This window comes from Equus asinus, chromosome 21, assembly GCF_041296235.1.
Source record: "Equus asinus isolate D_3611 breed Donkey chromosome 21, EquAss-T2T_v2, whole genome shotgun sequence".
Classification (NCBI taxonomy): Eukaryota; Metazoa; Chordata; class Mammalia; order Perissodactyla; family Equidae; genus Equus; species Equus asinus.
In genome coordinates this window covers 48,304,465-48,322,384 of record NC_091810.1, presented here as the reverse complement: position 1 = coordinate 48,322,384, position 17,920 = coordinate 48,304,465, and the positions used below count along the sequence as shown (strand labels likewise).

At 53.9% G+C, this 17,920-nt stretch overlaps 1 protein-coding gene across 2 annotated transcripts in view; it reads left to right on the top strand.

The window, feature by feature from the left end:
• The first annotated feature begins 1,149 nt into the window (after positions 1-1,149).
• The window catches only part of MAPKAPK3 (MAPK activated protein kinase 3), a 29,607-nt gene continuing 12,836 nt past the window's right edge, over positions 1,150-17,920 (top strand). Inside the window, exons 1-2 of one of the 2 annotated variants that reach the window (XM_014840540.3) lie at positions 1,150-1,369; positions 1,643-1,919. In XM_014840540.3, the coding sequence (XP_014696026.1) occupies positions 1,695-1,919 (225 nt within the window). In that variant the 5' untranslated portion in view covers positions 1,150-1,369; positions 1,643-1,694. Of the gene's footprint in view, positions 1,385-1,642; positions 1,920-17,920 lie in introns of both variants that reach the window. The other variant, XM_014840541.3, reaches the window with a different exon arrangement.

Genomic DNA, 17,920 nt, shown 5'->3' with positions numbered 1-17,920 from the left:
ACGGTCAGTTAAGGCTATCATCAGGGTTTCTGTTTCACCGAACCCTGCTAGCTTGAAAGTCACCTCAAGGAGACAAGACAGAGCCCCCACACTCTCATCCAGCTCAATGTCTGCACACAGTGGGTGCCCACTCTCCAGGACCTGCAGCCCAGGCATCCACCGCCACATCACCAGGCCCCAATCCTGAAGCTAGAAGAATGGCTCAGACTCCTATGGGTGAAACCGAGGCCGCAGTGCCTGCAGTCCTGCTGGAGGCCTGTAGATGACAGCAGAGGCCCACTCAGGGATCCTGCCTGAGTTGCCCCTTCTCAGTCCCAATCGAGCCACCTAATTCAGGGGGGTGGGAGAGATGTGCAGTGGTAGTACAGATTTGTCCAAGGAGACAGCAACACCCCCTGCGGCTCTAGATGAGTTGTTTCCTCTCAGGGGGCCTCAGTTTCCTCATTTGTGAAATAAGAGTTGTTTAACAGCCTGTGATGGGAAAACTGGCTCGAAATATGGTCAAAATATGTAAGATAGTCTCTCAGAATAGAGACCTAAATGTGGAAGGGAAACACATAGCTAATGGAGAATATCTGTCACTGGAGTGGGGGGAGAAGACTTTGTGAACACGACACCAAAAGCCCACACCATAAGGTGAAAAAATGATGGATCTGACCAAATGGGAATTTAGGATTTCTGGTTTAAGAACGCTGTATCCCAAGGGGAAAAATAAGCCACGGATGTGAGAAGGAGATGCACAGAGGGGAGAGATGTCAGTGCCAGGGAGACGCCTAGAGCCACCAGGGACTAGAGAGACGCGAATCACAACGAAATGCCATTTCACTGGGGCATGTTGGCAAAAATTGAGACTTCAGGTACGCGGGCGGTGGGCCACCACTAAAGTCGCAAGCCTCACACGCCAGTGTTGGAGGGCCGCCTGGCACCGTGCAGAGAAAACACCCAACTCAAATGGCTACCTGAGGTTCCAAGAGAAACAAGACTTCCTGCGCTGTCACTTGCTAGGTCGCTAGTAATATCTGAGGCTCGCACTGCCCATGGGGGACCTGGCTGAGCTCGCGCGGTCTCGCCCAGCTGCTGCTACAGCCTACGAGGTTTCCGCCCCTCCAGAAGCCACGCCCCCTATTTCTGTCCCGCGTCTCTGGGGCGGGGCCTCGCAAGGGCTTCTGCCCCGCCCCATCCTGCCGGGGCCTGCCTGGCCCTTTAAGGCTGACCTAGCCCGGCCTCAAGTTGGGGACGCGTGGGGGAGGGGGGACGGTCACGTGGGCCACCGGCGGCGCGACTCCGCTCAGGGAGCTCGTGGCTGCCGGCTCCTGCGACCGCCGTCCCTGCCCCTCGCCGGCGCCGCAGCCAAGTGCACTGCCGTCAGGTACGCTCTCGGCAGGTACGCCCTCGCTGGTTCCCTCCACCTCCCGCTCCCGGGACCTCGCGGCCACTCTGCTCCCGGCGCCCTTCCCTCTTGACAGGTGCCTGGGCTGGACTCGCTTGCGCCCAGCTGCGCGACCACCGCCCCCTGCCGCGCGTCCGCACTCTCGGGCAGTTCGCTCCACATTCCCAGCCCTGTCCCCGGCCTGCAGCCCAGTCTGGCTCAGGCGATCCGAGGAGGAATCTGAGCGGAACTCACTCTTCTCCTCTCGCCTAGGTGGCCCTGGACGCGCCAGGCTGGGGCCGCCTCTGAGCGCCCCGCGGGGGCCATGGATGTCGAGACGGCAGAGGAGCAGGGGGGCCCCGCGCCCCCGCCAGGTGCATCCTGCGGACCCGGCTCAGCCAGTGCTCCGGCTCTCGGGGGGCGGCGGGAGCCCAAGAAGTACGCAGTGACCGATGACTACCAGTTGTCCAAGCAGGTCCTGGGCCTGGGCGTGAACGGCAAGGTGCTCGAGTGCTACCACCGGCGCACAGGGCAGAAGTGTGCTCTGAAGGTCAGTGACCCCTCACCGCTGCGGGGGTGACCCAGAGGGCCCAACAGCAGAGGCCTGTGGGTGCACGATATGCCCGGGGCCCCTGCTAAGCTTCTTATGCACAGTATCACATTTCATTTTCATATTCCCCTGTAAGGTCAGGCTTCTGGTCCTTCCTGCTTTACAGATGGGGAAACTGAGGCTTAGCCTAGCTAAACTCAGGGTGTTCCGCGGAGCAAGGGGTGGAGTCAGGATGGGTAAAACCTGCTGTACCCGGAAGCAGGGAAGGAGTGGCTCTTGACTCAGGTTCTGGCTGGGCCTATGTGTTGGGCCCTAAGGGGGGACCTGGCTCAGTTTAGCTGCTCCTTCCATGAGAAGATCTTCTGACTGGAATGGGTCTGAGTTTCCCTCTCCCTGAGGCTGAGTCCCCACCAAGATTTGGGGTGAAACTACTTTTCTTCTGTGGCCCCTGCCTGCCTGGGCTGAAATGGTGTGAACCTCCTAGGGCTGGCTGGTGGGCTTGTGCCCATCGCACCTGTGGGCAGGAGGCTGCTGATAGGCTCCAGCTGAGTCACTGACCCCATGTTGAAAGAGGCAGGCCCTGCCCCAAGCCTGACTCACCCTGGTTCCTGGGCAGAGGGTGGGCCAGCCATCTAGCCATGTCACACCACAGGCTCCCTGGAGGCCTGGCTAAGACCTCACTGATACAGGTGGAATCCGGGGAGTTCTGGGGGTGGCTGATCCAGCCAATGTAGTTCTGGCTTAAGTCACTTGGGTCTGGGCCCAGGACCCTACCCTATACCCGGAATCCCTTGAATTTTTCATCACTGGGAACTTTATTCAATTGCAGCTTGTGTCAGCAGCCACCTGGATGGGTAGAGCATGGCAAGGAGAGTGGCTTCTGGAGGTCGGAATACAGCAAAGAATCTTCCCATTTTATAGGTGCTGCAATTATGAGCCTAAGCTCAGAGTCCTGCAGATGTGGTTCTGATCTCTGGCCTGCATTTGCCAGCTCCATGACCTTCGACTAGGTCCTGGACTCTTGAAACCAGGTTTCTGCCTCTGTTCGGGGGGGAAAGATAAGGGGTTGATGTGAGCTTGGAATGAGATGACACACCCAGAGTAATTGGTTCAGGGCCTGGTGCAGGCCTGGAGAGGCTACAGAACTTATTTAGGCCACAGGGTCTGCAAGTATCTGAGCAGTGACCTGAGCCCAGCTCCCTGTGTCTTTCCCGGGGCACTCGGGCTGATAGAGGGATCATCTCCCCTGGGTGGTCTTGGAGGGGATCACGAGGGTGAGTCCAGAGGAGGCTCAGGGCTGGGCTGGTGAGGCTGGGTCCCAGGCACAGCTCCTTTACCTACTAACCCAACAGTGGAGTGGGGTTGGGAGACCCTTTTGGAGCTCCAGGGAAAGGATTCTCTGAGTCCTTCAGGAAAAGGTGTCTCTTCTGAGGGGGATAGTGGCTAAGGGGGTGAGAAGTGAGAGTCTCTACCCCCTCCCTCAGCACCATCTCAGCCCCTTCACTTGTTCCGGGGTCCGGGGGCAGTCTGGGTGGGTGAGGGGCCAACTGAAGCCAGAGAACCTCTTCTTAATACCAAGGCTTTAGCCCTGTGAGCCAGGGCTGAGCTCTGACCAGCCCCTGTGGTGCTCCAGATGCTGAGTGAGGCACAGGTAGAGTGGGAGGCCGGAGTTCGTGGGACCAGGAAGCACCAGCTTTAAGCAGAGTTGGGCCTAGGCCCTTCCCTATAGGTGCTGTGTCTCACAAGTGACTTGGGGAACTTCTGACTATACCAACTTCCAGAGCACCTCCTCTTGAATCTAGGGCCTCAGTGCTTTCTCTGTGCTCAACTGGGAACTGGGGCGGGCCTAGAACAGACCCCCTACTCTACCCTTTTAGGCTTTATGGGTGAGCATGGCTAGGGTTAATGGCTTTGGGCCTTCAGGACCTGGTCCTAAGTTGGCCCTCAAGGGGTACATGGGTTAGATGTGGCCCTCACCCCAGCACCTTCCTCCTCTTGCCCTTTCCTACTCCCCCTCCAATGACCAAGCCTGGAAGTCCCTATCCAGCTACACAGGTCCTCATTATCTTCTGAGATGGGACTAGCACAACCTCTGGCACATCATACCTGTACTGTGAGTGTTGACTCTAGCCTTGAGGAGGGAGGGGGCATTTTTTGCTTGTAGCCTCTGCTCCCTGTACCGGAGGCCCAGGGCCTAGAGACCTCAGCATATGGACACGCCTAAGCCCAGAGAGCTCAGCCAGTCCATGAATGAGTCTTAATCCTCTCTCTGCCTCTGCTTAGCCTTCTCCCTAGCTGCCTCAGGTCAGCCTAGTTTGAGGCCCTGGTCTCTGTGTCCTTCTGCCTTCCCAGACCTACATCTCAGGTTCCCAGGCTGGGCCATCCTTGTCTTGTAGCGTGGACTTGTTCAGGCCATCTCTGCCCTTCTTGGTGGTCCAGGCCCAGTGTCCTAGCCTCTCTCTATGCCTGTCCTCTCAGCCCTGTTGCCCAAGATGGCAGATAGTGCTTAGCATGAAGGCTAGAACACAGCAGGCACTCATAAAACAGGAAGAGCTGTGGTCACTGTCCCTGTAGCTGTTGCCGTTCTATGGGGGCCCTAGAGGAGCAGGCTCTTCCTTCCCAGGGAGCTGGGCCTCTTCCCCTTTCCCTCAGCCCCTGACCATTGGCTTGGTCAGTCTCCGCCTCACTCACACTCAGCAGGTCCCTCCCTTCTGCCTCTAGTACAGTCATTTACTCTCCAGTCCACCCTAAGCACTCGCTGCCTTTCCCTTGGCAGGAACTGGAGGACTGCCTGCCGAGTATGGGGGGCAGGGGACCGCCTCCTACTGATCTTGCTTGTGCCCCCTCCCAGGCCTAATTGGTTAATTGGCACCCCTTGGCTTCACTCCTAACTGGGCACAGCCCTGCAGATCTGTCCCCCATCAGTCACGCCACCACATCTGAGACCCACCCCCTGCCTCCTGATCACATATATGAAAATTGGGACCTGGGGCCGGCCTGGTGGTGTAGTGGTTAAGTTTGCGTGCTCCACTTTAGCGGCCCGGGGTTCACGGGTTCAGATACCAGGCACGGACCTATGCACTGCTAATCGTGCCATGCTGTGGCAGCATCCCACATACAAAATAGAGGAATAGCTCAGTGACAGTCTTCCTCAAGCAAAAAGAGGAAGACTGGCAACAGATGTTAGCTCAGGGCTAATATTCCTCACTAAAAAAAAAGAAAAAAAATTGGGACCTGAAGTTAGTGGTCAGAAGTCATGTGGCTTGATTGGGATGGGGGATTATAGTAGAGGCCAGAATTGCCTCCCTTGACTTCCTGCCCAGCCCACTTATGGTCCTCAGCCTCCTGGCAGGCAGAAGTGACCATGGCGCTAACATGAATAAAAGCAATAAAAGGACTTGAAGAGGGGCTGGCCCTGTGGCCGAGTGGTTAAGTTCGCGCGCTCCGCTGCAGGCGGCCCAGTGTTTCGTTGGTTCGAATCCTGGGCGCGGACATGGCACTGCTCATCAAACCACGCTGAGGCAGCGTCCCACATGCCACAACTAGGACCCACAATGAAGAATATACAACTATGTACTGGGGGGCTTTGGGGAGAAAAAAGAAAAATAAAATCTTTAAAAAAAAAAAAGAGGACTTGAAGAGACAGAGGGGTTCTGCGTGTGGGAGGAGAGATGGAGTCTTCTTTTCTGCCTCTGCTCTCTGGGCTCTGGGGCTGGGGGCCCTCTTCTCTGACTACTGGAGCATGTTGGAGGCTCCAGGACCAGTGCCCTCCTCTCCCCTTCTTTGTCAAAGACAGTGGAGTGGAGGAGTGCTGGATCCACATGCCCAGGAGATTCCTGCATTGTTGCATGGGCAGGGCTGGCCTGTTTGAGCTGGTGCTATGGAGCTGGATTTGAGGGTGGGTGGGGCTGTCTAGCAGGCCAGGTACTTTCTCATTTGGCAGCTGCCACCCCCTCACCTACCCTCTCTAGACCGGTCAGATCAGCCTCTGTGGGCCCACTTGTTACTGAGTCAACAAATCAGGAAGTGGAGGGACTGGCGGCCTTCTACAGCAGAATCCTCAGTAGTGGTTTCACTGCACCTGAGCTTCTCCCCAGGCTCCCCATCTCCTGGAAGGAAAGAATCTGAGATGCTCTTGTGCTACCACGCTGGTGGAACCTTCTGAACTGCCAGGGGCGGGCAATTTGCTTTTAAATGTGGATCCTAGGGAAAGCATCAAACCCTAAGAAATGCAAATAGCGCACTTTTCAGCGGATGTTGATTGCTTTGAGATGTTTCCACCCTGGCCAGCTGGCCTTGCTCATAACTTTCAAAGCTGTGCTCCCAGCTTACTGTCAAGATACGCTCTGCTGGGACTTCCAGGGTCTTTTCCCCATCCCATCCAGGAGCTGATGTCACCCCTCCAGGCTTCAGGCCTTGGTGTTGTGGATTCTAATGTTCTCATAGATGACTAACAGTTTTCCAGAGCATTCTGTCTGGCAGGCCTGGTCCCCAGTGCAAAACACGTGTTATCTTACCTAACTCCTGTCGTTCCCATTTTATGGATGAAGACACTGATATTCAGAGAGGTGAAGAACTTGCCCAAGGTGCACAGCTGGTGAGTGGCACGGCTGGGATGTGAACCTAGGCAGTTTGATGCTAGAGTCTTAGCATCTAAGTCATCCCCTGCCTCATGCAAGTTTATGGGGACTTGGGAGGATCTCTGAGACTTGGCCTCTGGAAGGATGCTGGCATTGTCCTCCATGGGTCCACTGGGAGCTCTGGCAGCCCCAGCTGGGCCCCACGTGATGCTGCTGGTGTTTGTCTATATCTTCCCAACTCTCCTCACTGTTTGGGACTCTGTGCTTGTTTAAGTGGATGGGTGGTGGTCCTGCAAGGCCAGCACGCAAGGACCATGATGGCTATGGGGTTGCCTCAGAAAGGTTGTGTGGTTCATCTCAAGCCTTGTGAGTTGCAGACAGGTCCAGCTCAGCAGAATCCAGAGTGCCACAGGAAGGAAGTCAGGTTGGTAAGTGGGCGAGAGGAAACTGCAGGGCTGGGCTGGCCAGGGGAGGTTTCCTGGAAGAGATTGCCAGCTTTCATCCAGGTTTCCAGTCTGAGAAGGATGTGGGTGACAGAGGAGGGCACAGGGTGTGTAGGACAACATGCCCTGGTTTGGACAGCTCAGTACCTGCTGTGGAGTACCATTTCCCCACTCATAGTCTTGTGTCCAGCAGGATGTGGCTGGTCTCAGTGCGGGGCTGGTGTCCAGGCCCTGACAAACCCTGGGGAGCCATGGAAGGACTAAAGGGCTCTGTGGAAGAAGAGGCATTCTCGTAGGACCTTGAAGGATGAGGAAAAAAGGTTGTCAGTGACTCTGCCTCTCCATTTGCCCACAGCTCTGAGTCATAGCTCACCCCACCAGAGGCCTCTGTCTGTCTTTGGTGCTCTCCCTCACTAGATGGGCAAAAATCCTTCCTCCTTCCCCCGGAGTTTTCTTTCGTAGCATCCCCAGGACCCTTGTGGAGGGCTATTGCTGGAGGTGCTGTATAGGGCTTCTGGGTCTCCTGTGCTGTCATTGTTCAGTTCAGGAAGGGCCTGGTCTCCATGACAACAGAGGTCTGTTCTATCTCTGCCAAGGTTTGCACTTGGATGAGCTGTTTTCCCACTTGGATCCCTCATCTTCCTCTCTTAGAGCCTCCTTGGGAGATCACCATGAGAGATCTCTGAGAAGGGGCAGCAGGTGGAGCATCTGGCTCTGCAGTCCCCCATCCTCCTTTGGCCTCAGCCTGGCGACTGGCTGCCTTGTGTCCAAAGATGACAGCCACCAGGCAAGAGCTGAGGATGGTGGTGATCCCTAGGTGAGGGGGCATTCCCAGCATACCTTTGCCGTAAGAGTGTGCACCAAACCCTTCCTGCATAGGTGAGTCTGCTGCTCTCAGGGCAGTGAGGCCATGGCTCCCAGGGGCTCCTGTGTTTTCCCAGGAGAACTTTGGTTTCTGCTGCCCTCACTCCCATCTGTTCGAGATCTTGTGTGGCCCCACATAAGAGGCTGCCTGAGGTTGAGAGAGGAGCAGGGCTCTGGGCTTGAGATTCTTCCTGCCACTTTCTCCCTGAGTGACCTTGGACAAAAGGCAGTTTCAGAATCTATTGCAATACCATTGTCTTTGTGGTGCAGTTAAACCCTGGGTTTGAGCATGTGACAGGAAGCAGAATTCAGTCTCGGAGGCCATAACTATCCCCGAGTTTCTGCTATGAGTTAGCACAGGCCAGCAGACACTTTCAGAGGACGGAGTTCTCATTTGGGGCCTCCTGGGTGCATTTTCTTTGGTGGCACATTATTGGGCTTTATGAGAACTCACTTGGGCTCACTCAGCACCTGGGGAAGCCAGCCCCTTGTGGGGTGGGAAAGAATGGTGTGAAAGGAACCCTCCCATCCTTTTGGAACTAAGTGGATTAGGTCCTGTGTAATTGTGACTAGAATGCTGCTGTGTGGGAACCAAGAGGGTTTGCTTAGAGCGCGAGCACAAGGCAGTTGTTTGGGGGAACAAGGAGCCTCAGGAGGCCTTTTCAGCACTGGACAGGCCAGAGATGCTGAGAATATTGATTTTGGTTTTTTTGTGGGTTTGATATTAGAGTTTCCTTTTTCTTCAGGCTAGGGCTTTGTCCTTGCTGCTTTCTCCTTGTGGCACTTTCTATCTTTCTATCTTCTCTGCCTCCTTGTCCCTCTCATTTCTTCTTTCCCGTCTCTTTCTTCTGCTGTCACTCAGTCTCTCCCCTCTCAGGCCTTGCCACTAATATTTGTCTCATAGGTCAGGCTCTGCTGGGCCTCTTCTCAGCAGCCTGCAGGCTAAGGGCAGGCGGAGGACACATGCAGGGCTGGTCAGGTGCTGTGGATTCATTCTAGTCAACCTGAAAGTCTCCCCTCTCTCAAGGCAGGGTGGGGGTAGGACAGGAAGGAGGAGCACCTGGTTGTATTCATGCCAGTCACAGTGTCCTCTCCTGCTGTGGGCCTTGATCAGGTGCTGGTGGCCTTGGCAGATGGAGCAGCGGAGTCAGGAGCATTTGGGCCAAACTCGTGACCCGAGGCATCCCCTGTGGAGTGTGGGAAGTCAGCTTCAGCTGCCACCCTGTTGTTGGGTCTCCTTATATGCCTCAATGGTCTGAGACTTTTTCTTGGGACAGTGGTACGAGACCAGGAGCATTATGACTCCCGAGGATTCCCTGGCTAAGGTTGGAGAATCTGGGGTCTGACTTGAACCGAGCCTCAGAGCCAGCCAGAGGAACCTGTGGAAGGGCTGGGAGGGCTTGAGACATGAGGTGCAATCTACCTCCATTTTGGAGGGCAAAACTGCATGTGCACTACCCCCACACTAGCTGGGATGAGCACCCCAGAGCAGCTGACTCTAGCCTGCACCCTGCACCTGACCCCCCTCACCTCAGTGAAGCTCAGAGGTTGTTTTCAGGGGTGATGGGCTAGGGCCTTGATCTGCTACACCCATCGCCCCATTCCTAAGTGTTCAGCCTCCACGAGGGACTCATAGCTTGTTTTGTGGATGTTCCTCCAACGTAAACAAGCCCCCTTCTCAGGATGTGGCAGAGGGACTGGCAGGTGCTCTCCATGCTTTCTGTTAGGCAGTGGCACATGGGGTGCGGTTGGGGTGGGGCATGGGGATAAGAGCATCCGCTTATCCCTTGAGTGCTTCCCATGTGCTAAACACGAACACAGCAGAATCTAAGAATGGGTGGTTTTCACCCCCATGTCATGGATGCAGAGACTGAGGTTCAGAAAGGCAGAATAACTCAGTCAGGGTCACATAGCAGGGGCATGTCCAGCCAAGTCATGGCTCTCAGCCGTCCCTCCCTGTGTACCAGGCTCAGCCAGGGATCAGGAGCCAGGTCCCTCTCCAAAGCTGCAGTCTGCCCATCTGTAAGATGAGGTGCTGAGTGTTTTGCTTGACAAGAGCCCTTCTGGCTGTGAAGACCCTTTTTGATGGGCAGTGATCCTGGGCAGTGCCAGGGAAGCAGGCAGGTGGTGGGGTCCACCTTGCCTCTCGCTAGGGCTGCTCTTGCAAATAGAGAGGCAGCATGGAGACTGGCTAGAGGGTGCCACAAGATGCCTCTCCTAAGCCAGCTAGAAAGTGGTATTGCCAGGGAAACAGTCAGCTTGTGGTGACAGCACTAGCAGGGTCTATGTTCTGCTAGGGACAGGGGCTCTGGGGTTATGACTCAGGTTCAAAGACTCCTCTCCACTGTACTCCATGGCCTAGTTAAATCCTGAGTCAGGCTGAGCCTGTACCAGGGTGCGTCTTTACCCTAGGAAGGCCTGAGAGAGTGGGGATGAGTCATTGCAGCCCATTCCAATGCAGGAATGTCCCTCAGTGCTGCCAGGCTACCACCCTGGTCTCCCAGAGGGCCAGTCCTTCCTTCTTCCCCAGCTTCCTCTTCCTCATGGTTGTGGCTCCATGACATGATCAGAGACCAGGAAAGTTTCCCAGGAGCTGTCTTGGTGTTGGAACCCTGGGAGCCCTCTAGCTGAACAAGAGCAGGAGAGAGACAGGGGCCAGGAGCCAACGGCCAAGGGAGTTGGAAGCCAGTCCCTGCCTCCCCTGGGAGGAGCTTGAGTATGGCAATGGCTGCCTGTGCTCACCCAGGCCTGTGTGGGGAGCTACAGGGACGTGGATGAAGCCAAGGGAAGTGAGAGAGAGGCCAAGCAGATATGATGTTGGCTTCAGGAAGAGAGGTCAGGGGTGGAGTCAGAAGCTTCCCTAGGGTCCCTGTGCCATGCCTCTGGGAGTGGTCGAGTAAATCCTCCGGACCCCCCACTTCTTATTCTTTTGTTATCTTTGTGACATCTCCAGGGGGAGAGAGACCAACTGTCATTCTTCTGAGAGCCAGAGGCTGTCAGGTCCCTTCTCTCCAGAGCTGGGCAGAGGCACAGCCTGCTGGGTGCTTCAGCAGGGGTTGCCTGGGCATGACCTCACTGGCCCTGGTCACTTCCTGCTTAGGAAAGGTGGCCACTGCCTTCTGTAGCCCTGTACCAGTTATGCAGGGATCACAGCAGCACAGTTGGGGAACAGACTGTGGCTGCGGTGGGGTCTCTTCATGAGGAGGGACCATTGAAGGGATATTATTTTTGAGATTAGAATAAGACGCTTGTCTTATTCTACTTGTGTTTGCTAAAATTTTCCAGTCTTATGATGGCAGTGTCCTATTTTTATACTACCATAGAAGAAATAGATCTAGGGTAGTGTTTTACCAACGGTGTAGCTGATTTTGACAGAAAAATTCTTTTTTCCTCTGAGAAGTTAAAGGAGGATAATATAAGCTGGACTTCTGTGTGTGTACTCAGGGGGCTGACAAGGCACCTGTGTGGCCTCTCCTCAGCCCCCTATGGGAAGGCTGTGGGCAGAATGCTGGGATCTGGCACCTGCCTGTCACAGAGGGAGTTCTGACCCTGCCAGTTACTCAGTGAGTAACCTCCAGGAAAGCCGGGAGTCAGAGCTCTCTCCAGGCCTTGTCCCGAACCTGTACAGCAGATGCTGCCTGTTCCCCTCCCCTCTGTTGCCCTTTGTGAGGAGAGTGCATGCACATTTCACAGCTGGGGAGCTGGGACTCAGGAATGTTGAGGGACTGGCCCACGGTCACCACATAGTTTGCAGAAGGGCACATTGCTCAAAAGGAGGCATGGGGGCCAGCCCCATGGCCTAGTGGTTAAGTTTGGTGCTCTCTGCTTCAGCAGCCCAGGTTCAGTTCCCAGGCGTGGACTGATACCACTTGTTGGCAGCCATGCTGTGGCAGCCACCCACATGCAAAACAGAAGAAGATTGGCACAGATGTTAGCTAAGGGCAGATCTTCCTCAAGCAAAAAGAGGAAGATTGGCAACAGATGTTAGACCAGGGCGAAACTTCCTCAGCAAAAAAAATAAAAAAGATGCATGGAGGAGTTGAGGGGTATAAAAGTGCCACCTGAGAGAGGAAAGATGTGTCTCTTCTCCAGTCTGCCAAAGCTGAGAGCTGGGTTAGCTCCCTGGCTTCAGTCCCCAGCTGTCTACCTTGCTTCCCACCCACCAGGGTCCCTTCCCTGAGATTAGCCATTACCACTCTCTCCACCCTGGAGGGATTGCTCCCTCCTCACTGAGCCTTTCACAGCAAAACAGGATCCATAGACTCTTTATTCTTGGTCCACTTTTGCAAAGCCCAGTCCAATCCTGCCCCTCTCAGGATCTGAGACCATTTCCTGTGAGCTGCTGGATTGGAGGGGATCTGCCTCCCCTGGGTCCCAGAGGCTGCATCTGGATTTCTGGATTTCCCCAAGTTCTGGAGAACAGGGAAGTGAAGAGTGTGAGGCCACCTCAGGGCAAGACCCAGGGGAATCCTGAAGCCAAGCAAACCTTGAAGCCCATTTCCACTCTGCATGCACTTGGCACTGTGCTAATCTGAGCTGTATGTTCTCATTCCATCCTCATGGCCACCTGGGAATGTGAGTACTGTCACTGTCTCCATTTTCCAAATTGAGCCAATGAAGCTCAGAGAGGTTGTATGGCCTGCCCAAAGCCACAGGCAAGTGGAGGATGGCCTCTGCACCTGGTATCCAGGTCTGACCTGTAGCCCTGTGGTCACAGCTGGTCCTTTATAGTGTATAGTTCCTGACCTGGGGCACTGGGACCCACCCAGGGGTGCCCCAGTTAGCACTCATGTTCCCACTGTCTTGTACCCTCCCTGCCTGGGAGCCCAGTTCAGCTCCCTCTTTTTGGAAGCATTCTTCGCCTCCCTGACTCCCCTCTACCCCTCCCCAGATTGGTACTTCTGGCTTTGTTTCCAGATTGTTTGTGACTGGTGGGAAGCAGATAAACTGAGGCCACCGAAATTTAGCAAATTGAAGGAGTCTTGTGTTCCTGAGACTTGACAGTTTCAAAATGCATATTGGCTTTCTTGTCAGCAGAGCTTCCTGGGAAGGGCGGAGTTTCCTGAGAAGACAGTGGGCTTTGAGCCTCAGCTGCTCCCTCCTTTCTCAGCACTCTGGTGGGAGGTGGTCAGGGAACCCCCATCCTGTTAGCTGTCCCCACCCCTACCCCCTACCCCCTGCCATCAGGTACTGGGGCCTTGGCCTGGAGGGGATCAGCTGTTTGGGGGACCTTCTTTTCCTGGGTTCCCTTAGGAGGGGTTAATCTTCCCCATCTTGCCTGCTCTGACAGCATCTGGCTGGAAAGAAAGGATAAGGGAAGAGAAGGAGACAGGACCAGTTCCATAGGGCCTGTGTTCTCATCAAGCATCCTAATTGGCAGTAATTTATCCAGAGACCCCTAAATCCTTGAGGACAGAATGCCTGTGGCAGCGTTCCCAGCCCCAGCTCTGGGCCTGGCTCCCAGCAGGGCCAGTGAATGTTTGCAGGAGTCAGGAAGGGATCTGTAAAATGGGCAGGCGTCCATGGGCATGAGGGTTGAATCCTGGTTCCCAAAGGCCACCCCAGACTCAGAGGTGGCCACGTATGAACCACGTGACCAAAAGAAGCCAGAAAACCTCCCTGAGCTGAGTCTCCTCAGCTGAAAATGGTGGCTAATGATGCAGTTGTTGAAGGGCAAGAGCTAACAGGTATCATATGCCAGATACATGCAGGGGCTCCATGAACATCTGCCACTGTTATAATAACCACGAAGTGGCAGAGCCTGGTCTAGACTCACGGGTGTGGGTTCAAGCTCCACATATAAAAGGAGCAAAGCAGCTACATGCATGATCCCCTCTGCCTAGATGCCAACAAGTCTGGGTTCAAGTTTTGACTCTGACCACCCAGCTGTGTGACTTTGGACAAGTTGCTTAACCTCTCAGAGTCACAGTTTCCCCACAGGTAAAAAGATGATGCTGGTTCTTCTCAGGATATGGTGAACACTGAATGAGGTGGTATCTGTGACCAAGCACTGTGGCCAGCACAGCGCTGGCTAAGCACCAGGGAGAGACAGTTGTTATAAAGGGGGCACTAACACTGACCTGATGCCTTCAGTCCAGAGCATCTGGCTGGGGCATGGGCACTGGGGTCAGTGGTATCATGTAAGCCAACCTCCCTAGAATTTAGCCTCTCAGGTGAGAGGTAAATGGAGAGGGTGAGATAGAGGACAGGATACGGTTAGAACTTAATGAAGCGAGGTCTGATCTGGTGTAAGGCCAACTAATCCCTAGCTGCGAAATTGGTTCCATTAGCTTCCTTAATGAGCTACAAAAGCTAGGAAAATGAGCGTGTGTGAGAAGAATGGCACATGTCTGAGGCTCTAAGTTGAAACTGTGGCTAAAAAGTTAGATTTGACACTACCAGCAGCTCTCCAAATAGCACTAGTCCACTTGTGGGGAGGGGGAGGGGGAAGGCAGTGAGTAGGGGACGACTCCAGCTTTATGAGGAAGATACTGAGGTCTTCAAAAGGAAATTCCTGCTTCTGAACCCTGAATTTCAGGTCAGTCTATACCACCCCATCCCTGAAGCTATGGCTCTGCTCTGAGTGGCCAGAGCAGCCAACAAGGATCACACTCGTGGCCAGGGGACAGGGTGAAGCATGTTAATAACCCTCACTGGCGCTAACAACATAGGCAGGGGTAGTCTCAAGAGCTGACTGTAAAATGAATCCTTCTATTGCCATGGTGTCTCTCATAAAATTAGAAATATATCTCCATGGGAAAATAATCCCAAATAACTACAACTGGGATCCAGAAGGGACCTTAGATAGGCTGAGTTGAAAGCTCTTGTCAAGGAAGGAGTATGGTAGGTTCAAAGTGCTTTTCTTATCTGCAACCTCCCTCTGTAGAGAATAGGGCTTCCCCACATGAAAACAGTATGAATGACAGGGGCCGGCTCCATGGCCGAGTGGTTAAGTTCGTGTGCTCTGCTTGGGCAGCCCAGGGTTTCTCCAGTTCGAATCCTGGGTGCCGACATGGCACTGCTCATCAAGCCATGCTGAGGCGGCATCCCACATGCTACAACTGGAAGGACCCACAACTAAAAATACACAACTATGTACTGGGGGGGCTTTGGGAGAAAAAGGAAAAAATTAAAATCTTTAAAAAAAAAATGAATGACAAACCTCTATTTTCCTATAACGTTCTTTTCAGTTCTGCTGCCTGAGTGTTTGGCACTGAGCATGTGTGCTGTGGTGTGATCCACAGCCCAGAAATGCAGCTCTTCAAGCATTCTGGCTGATCACCTGAGGCTAGGATGACACCCCCAGGGTGGGAGAAAAGGTACTGGAGGGACATACCAGCCCTTCCTGCCTCTGTCCTCTCCATACTCTGGCTCAGATCAAAGCTGGAATCCCAAGCAAGTAGAGGGCCTGGTGATGTTATCTCAGCCCTCCTGACAGTCGTGCCAGGCTGCATTGCCAGTGCTGGCCTCAGTCTTTATGGCAGAATCTGTGTTAGGTATGTTCAATTGAACCTTTCTGTATCTTTTGCAAAATTATTGTTGAAGGCGTTGCCAGAATCTTATATTTTTCTCTCGTATAAGGTCTGATGCTAAAGCCCTTTTAGAATTTGGTCTTGGAAAAAGTTCAATGAATGTCTTCATCGGGGGGATAAAAGCAGCAGAGCCTACCTGGTTTCTTTCTTTGCCAAGATTCTCAGGAAGGGGCCAGCCCGGTGGTGCAGCAGTTAAGTGTGCACGTTCCGCTTTGGTGGCCTGGGGTTCCCCAATGCAGACATGGTACCGCTTGGCAAGCCATGCTGTGGCAGGCGTCCCACATATAAAGTTGAGAGAGGAAGATGGGCACGGATGTTAGCTCAAGGCCAGTCTTCCTCAGCAAAAAGAGGAGGATTGGCAGCAGATGTTAGCTCAGGGCTAATCTTCCTGAAAGAAAAAAAAAAGACTGCCAGGAAGCTCAGAATTAAAATGTGTGCTTGATTATAGTTATGAACTTACATGGGTTTCTGGTACATTTTATCTTTCTCTTCATTCTAAAGAGAATCTGATGTTTTTTCTTTTATTTGGCTTCTATCATGCTTTAGAATTATAAAATGCCTCAAATCCTGTTGTCAGTGAGCAGGGCATGTAGAAATAATAGGACTTGTAGTGGTCCATGAGGCAGTGAGAGGAACTGGATCCCTGGCCTCCAGGAGGTTCCCTTTGCTATAGGGATGATGTCTCTTAGGCTGTGGGTTGTCATGAAATCCAGAGTTCAAATATCTTAATTTACTGCTGATGGGAGAAATTACAAGCCAGCTCTCTTCCCCCAGAAGGAATGGGTGTTCTGAGAGAGGTCACCGAATAGCTTGGCCTGGGCTGCAGGTTAATTGACTGGGGGTGTGGAAGTTGGGGTGGGGTGGGGGAGGATGCCTGTTCAGGCTGGTGGCCTTAGGGCCTCCTGTGTGTGTGAGACAGATGGACATACTATGAACGCTTGAGAAGAGCTCAGCCCTGGGATGAGCTGGAATATAGACACTAGATATGTGTGGGCAGGCGTATGGGTCTGCATAGGTGGCCCTTCCTGGGCTGGGAGGTGGCTGGAGAAGGGTGTTGGGGGCTGGTCCCAAAGCTGTGTCTTTACGGAGTTGCTGCAGACATCCCAGCTCTGTTTGATGCTCTAGGAAGATGGAGAAGGTGCTTTTACAGCTCTAGGCAACACGAGGTGATGGGCCCTGCGGCAGAGATGGAGCCTTTGGGAAAGAAGGTCTGAGCAGAGGGGTCTGGGCTTGGTAAGCTGCTTGGGTAAGGCTGTCACAGGTTGAGTTGTGGCAGCAAGACCCCAGTCTTTCTTGGGCACCTCTCTGTGCCCAGTTCTCTGCTTTCACTTCAGAGAAATGGAAAATATTGGATGAATAAGTAGATAGATGAATGGGTCCCACTCTCTGGGGGTTCAAAGTCAACATTGCAGAGGCTGGAGATGCATACATACCCATGGTCCACACACTCATACACATCCCCCACACCCATGCTCCCTAATCCCATACACACCCTATGTATACCTCTACCCATGTTCCCATGCACACACTCTTCCCCCCCCCCCCACCCCTGCTTGTGCACACACCCATGCACCTATGCACACATTTATTTCGGAACAAGTTTCCCGAGTCTTGCAAGCTGTTGTTTTGGTAGTGCCTCCCTGACTTGGGGCCACCCCCTCCTCTCATTTCCCCTCAGGGAGGGGTTGTCTGGATGCTCTCTCAAAAGTCCTGTCTCCTCCCTGTTCCTGCCTTGCCACACTCCATCCGGGTGGCCCCAGGGCAATGACTTCATCCTCCTGAGCCTCTTTTTCCTCAATCTGTAAATTGGGGCCGATGGTCCCTGCCCTGCTTGCTTCACAGGGTGGCACAGAGCATTCCCATGAGATAAGGGGAAAGAGTGTTTTGTAAACTGCAAATTGTTTTCCAGACAGTCAAATGCTGCTGTTGTTTTCCCAGCTTCTGAACTTAAGAATTCCTCCACCTATGTGTAAACCCTGTTCTTGGGTGGGAAGGAACACAGCATGGAGGTAGTGAGGAGACCTGGCCACTTCTGAGGCTCTCATTCTACCTAGTGATGCTGGAAGGGCACAGGCAGGTGTCTGTGGAGGCATGGGCCCCCTCTGCCTTCAACCTTTGCTGGGGTCCGCTGTCTGATGGGGTTGGTAGGGGTCTGCCATCTGGCTGTGGACTCTTGGGCAGGTAAGAGAATTTGGCAAAGCAGAGTGAGGGGAGAAGGGAGAGGGGGAAACCACTTCATCAAAGCCTGAGGATAGAGCAGTGTCATGTGTTCAAGGAAATGTTATCTCAAATTGAATGCTTGTCTAACTTCAGTGGGGCCCACATCTCAAGTACAGCTGGGAGCCCCTCCCCTAGGAGAAAGCCAGGGTTCTGTCTCACAGGTGGGTGTGGGGGTGCCTGTTGGGCACTAGCTGGAGCCCTGGGGCTGCCCAGGAGCCATCACAGACTCTCCAGCTTTGGTGGACCCCTGGGGGGGGGGTCCCAGGGGATGTAGGGTAGGAGTGTGGCAAGGGAGGGGGTCTTGTTAGGTTGTCAGAAGGCCATCCCATCTTCTTTTCTTCCCAGCTGTGACTGGGGACCAA